Below are 4,778 nucleotides of genomic sequence, written 5' to 3'. Positions count from 1 at the left end.
CTTCAAAGTGACATTTGACCTGTTGTGCCAAATAGAGAATCATTCCTGTGTTCTACTTTCCGAGATCTCTGTCTCTTTGCCATTCTTATTGCCTGGGGCCTAACCTAGGGTTGTAGTCTGTAGTCACTAGTAGCAAGGGTACTGCCTCTGAATGAGAGGCCTGGCCTACGTTACTATCTGCTACCTTGGCTATAAAGTGGTGTGTTTTGTGAAAATGAAGTTAGCAAAGTATTGGAGAAAAGAAAATGCTTTAAAGAGCCTGTGAATGGTGGGGATTCTGAAATAAAACTCCAATTTGAGCAGATAAGTCCCTACTTGGAGGTAACATGAGGGGAGTGCTAGCTTGAATGGTGCCTGTTTCACCAGGATGGCGAGTGATCCTACCCCTTCCTTGCACCATGCCCCTTTTTAACATTGGTTACTGTTTAGTGCATTTCCAACACCTGTTTTAATGGATTCCAAACTGAGGACCCTCAATGTGCTGACCTTAATCAACCTCTTGCTTTTCTTTTCCCCCTTAGGGCTGACTCTGTTGCCTGGAACCCCCACAAGATGCTGATGGCAGGGCTGCAGTGTTCTGCCTTTCTGCTCAAAGACAACACTGTGAGTGGAAATCATGGAATTATCTGGGCACAAAAGGTTGTTTCCTGACGTGACCAGCTCCCGTTGGTGCTACTGACACTTGGGCTCCAGTTCTAATGGGCATTGGCTGCCCCCATCACCTTACCGATGTGGTCCTTCTTGATGCTTGTTTACCTCCAAACCATGAACATTTGGCAGGCCATTCGAGCAGTGGCTAGTGCAATGTTGAGCCACTCCCATGTCTTCAGGGATTTGCAGTTGTGCACGTTCCAGAAATCATTGCTGGATTTCAGTTGCAGTACAGCTTACACATCATACCTGTGACTGTGGCTGTGATTTCAGTATAGCACCCATTTAGGCAGTTAGCCACTGTCTCGAGTACCTTGTGATTATCACGCAGTGGGAGCTTGCTGTGTGCAAATTACCTTTGTCATGTTTCTCTAGTTACAATGGTGTTGACACTTCAAACAGTACTTTTGACTGTAAAGCATTGCAGGATCTCATGCGGTCATGAAAGGTGGTATACAAACCTCTAGTCACCATATACTCCAACCATCACCTTGTAGCTCGCTCATTTAACCTGCCTGTGCCTTTTCCTTCTCCTTGGTTTGCCTTCTCAGTCACTTTTTCTATTGATAAATCTAGATAAAGTACATTACTCTCTGACTCTTCATTTAGGTCATCTTGTATAGATTACAATTAATTGAGGCCTCAGCACTGACCCTCTTTAAAATACCCCATTTACCCTTACTCTCTACTTCCTATTTGTTAACCAATTATCTATCCTGAGTCGTTAGCTTGTGTATCAATTTTTGTTTTTCCACCGTGCCAAATGCTTTCGGAAAACGAAGTATGTGACAGCTGCTAGTTCCTCTTTTTTTATCTAACCTACCAGTTACATCCTCAGAAAAAAAAAATGTTAACTTCCAATCTCCTGAGACCATTCTAGAATCTAAAATTTTCTGGTTTTTTTTGGTCTTGTCTTCCACCTTTTTTTTTTAGTTTAAAGGCTAATCATCCATTGTGATTATTGCAATACAGTGTTGCACTAAACTGAGACTCAGTGAAGGGAAGTTATTTTCAAACTCATTGTGCTGCCATATTACATTCTGGATACTTGGAGTAAAGCCTCCTCTACACTCCCAGGATAGGCACAGCATGGGGTTAGCTACAAAGTAAATCTCTACATTGTCCCCATTAAACACTGTCAGGGACAGCATGGGGTTAGATACATCCTTTACAATGTTACCATTCATCCAGTTTCTCTGGAGGCCTCCTTTTGGGTTTGCTTTACTCTTTCTTTCTCTCAACCTTGCTGTCCCACCTCCTGATTACATTTGATTTTGTGGGTTTTTGTTAACGGCCCCCAGATGGTTTTGTATGGGTCTCCATACAAGTGGCCAAATTAGGGGACTTTCGCATTTGAGTTCAAGACGAGCCCTGGGCCTCCTATGTGAAGGAGTACTTTAAGCTGTTACCTCCCCTGTAATAATATGCTTTTTGGTTGTGTGGAGTGCTGCTGCTTGGAATATGGGAGCAAGACCAGTGGGTGGTATTGGAACTGTTTGCTAATTTGTTTGAAGGAATGTTGAAGAAAAATAATTAACAACTTAATTGGTTAATAATCTAATGCTCTTATTTTTGTAAGAGAACTGTGTGCTGTGGCTGTACCCTTTTTGCCCGATCTTTTGTGAATTGTTTGTTTGTCCGTCTGTCTGTCTGTCTCTCTTTTCCAGGACCTCCTGAAGACTTGTCACTCGGCCAATGCCAGCTATCTTTTCCAGCAAGACAAGTTCTACAATGTCTGTTATGATATAGGTGACCAGTCCCTGCAGTGTGGTCGGAAAGTGGATTGCCTCAAGCTATGGCTGATGTGGAAAGCTGTTGGTACTCTAGGCCTGGAGAAAAGGGTTGACCGTGCCTTTGCCTGCACTAGGTTTGTATTAGGACTATGACCTTTCCCATCTAGAATTTGGGATCACCCTTTCAAAATAAGGGGGTCACACATTTAAGACATCAGAATTTTTCTGAGGGTGGTGTCTTCCTTAAAAGGCTGCGAAAGCAGAGTCCTTGAATACCTTTTTCGGGCATCAGTAGATTTGATCCTTGATGAATGAGGGAGTGGAAAGTTGTAGTTGGCAGGGAATGGGAAGTAATCTGATCAGCCATGATCTGTTTGACTAGAAGAACAGGCTTGAGGGACTAAGTAGCTTAGCCCTCCTAACTGTTATGTTTGTAAACGTCCAAACTTGACTAAATAATGTTCTCCATCCTTTTTGTTTTCAAAACCCTCCATGGCCTCTCACCTCCCTGTCTGGAATCATTTCCTCCTCCTGCTTCTTGATTCTTTGTGATTATCTGTGCTCCTTCAATTCAGACCTTTGTTTTTTGAATGTCTCTGATTTCTGTTGCTCGGCCATTGATGGTTGTGCCTCCAGGTGCCGAGGCCCAAAACCCTGAAACTATTCCCCCGAAACTGACCTCGCTGTTTAAACGAGCTTTTGATTACCAGTCCTAGTATCTCCGGTGTCAAACTTGGCTTGATGCTATTATGAAGAGACTTGGGTACTTTATTATATTTAACTGTGTTACAATGAGGGGTGATTGGAGGTTGGAGGGGTGTCTGGCACTCGCTGCCTGAAAAGATGACCATGTCAGAAACCCTTAATCCGTTAAAGACAAGACTTGGAAAAGTTCTTGAGATACTATCACTTTAGATGGCTTTGGACCAAGAGCTAGAAGATGTGATAGCTAGACAACTAATCAGCCAGGATACAGTGGACTAAATTGCCTCCTGATCTATAAATTTCTATAGTTTGACATTGCTATGTAAATATAAGTTGTCATTTAGTTTTGGTTAGAGCTCATTTGGCTGTCCACCCTTGTACATAGTCACCATATAGCCTTATGATTGTGGGTACTGACTGGAACTTCCAAATGCTATGAGAAACTTCATACTGAGAAAACAAACTATCATTAGCTACCCGAATTCTAATGGCTGGCAAACTAAGGTCGACTAAAAGAGTAGCTCACTGGCTGTTGCCAACTCTAATGTTAGAAATTGGTAGTTTAGCTTCTGTTTTCCCCTGAAGATGCTGCCTTTTTGTCGTGGTCTATTGCTGCTGCCCTCCTGGAATGTCAGCCCTCCAATGTTTGAACCAAGGCTGTAATAAGATCAGAAACTGAGTGACCCTGGTGGAACCCAAACAACACATCAGTAAACAGGTTATTGCTCAGCAAGTGCTATTTGTTACACCTCACTGGAGTAGCATGCTAAAAATCAAGCCCTGTTATTCCTGGAATTGTCACAAAAATTAAAGATTTCGAAAAGTACATAATTTCCCAATGTGTCTTTTGGACTCTGATAGACAGATCAGCCCAAGTTTCTGTATTTAACCAGAATGACTATTTATTATTGATTCTAGCTACAGATAAATAATTATAAAAATTTAGCATATAACTCTAATAGATAAAATGCTAACCCCCTTATAAACCATCATTGCGCGCACACATGGAGGGGAGGGGGCAGAAACATGGGTGTTATGGAAAGACTGTGTGTGAAATGAACTTCCTGAGGAAGTGGTGGATGCAGGTACAATGTTTCAAAGACATTTGGGTAAGTACATGAATAGGAAAGGTTTGGAGGGATATGGGCCAGGGTAGGCAGGTGGGACTAGTTTCAGATTGGGATTATGTTCGGCATGGACTGGTTGGACCAAAGGGTCTGTTTCCGTGCTGTATGACTCTGACTCTATGAAAGCAAATCAGCGGTGCCTGTTCACAGGAGTAGCTGAGATGATTCTTGCGCTCATCAGAATGCTGCTTCCTGAGCATCTTTTTGCAGATGCTTTCTTCTGTTTGCTCCTCACTTAAATATCTCTGACTTTTATTAATTAAAACTCTCAGTTTACAGCAGCTATTGTAGGAAAAATAAACTGGCAGTTTTCCAAGCTTCAAGTTCTTTTTTACTGCAGAGACAGCAGCTGAGTCTGTGGAGCTCTGATAGAGACAAGCCATCTTCTTCACAGACCCAAGCTATTAGCCACCTGGGAACCAAACGTGTAGTTGTTGGCACAGTAGAAGGCCTTTGGTCAATAGTCCACAGACCAGTTATTGATAACAATCAGCTATTTGTTGCTGTTTGGATCTCCATTCATACACAGCCCTTGCCTCCAGCTCATCTGCAAATAACACTT

General features: G+C 42.5%; 1 protein-coding gene across 1 annotated transcript in view; it reads left to right on the top strand.

The window, feature by feature from the left end:
• The window catches only part of csad (cysteine sulfinic acid decarboxylase), a 39,018-nt gene that overhangs the window by 31,197 nt on the left and 3,043 nt on the right, over window positions 1-4,778 (top strand). Inside the window, 2 exon segments of the mRNA XM_048618841.1 lie at window positions 522-603; window positions 2,319-2,522. Coding sequence (XP_048474798.1) covers window positions 522-603; window positions 2,319-2,522 — 286 coding nt within the window.

Source organism: Rhincodon typus, chromosome 41, assembly GCF_021869965.1.
Source record: "Rhincodon typus isolate 14 chromosome 41, sRhiTyp1.1, whole genome shotgun sequence".
Taxonomy (NCBI): Eukaryota; Metazoa; Chordata; class Chondrichthyes; order Orectolobiformes; family Rhincodontidae; genus Rhincodon; species Rhincodon typus.
The sequence above is the reverse complement of the archived record's forward strand: the minus strand, read 5'-3'. Positions and strand labels throughout refer to the sequence as shown.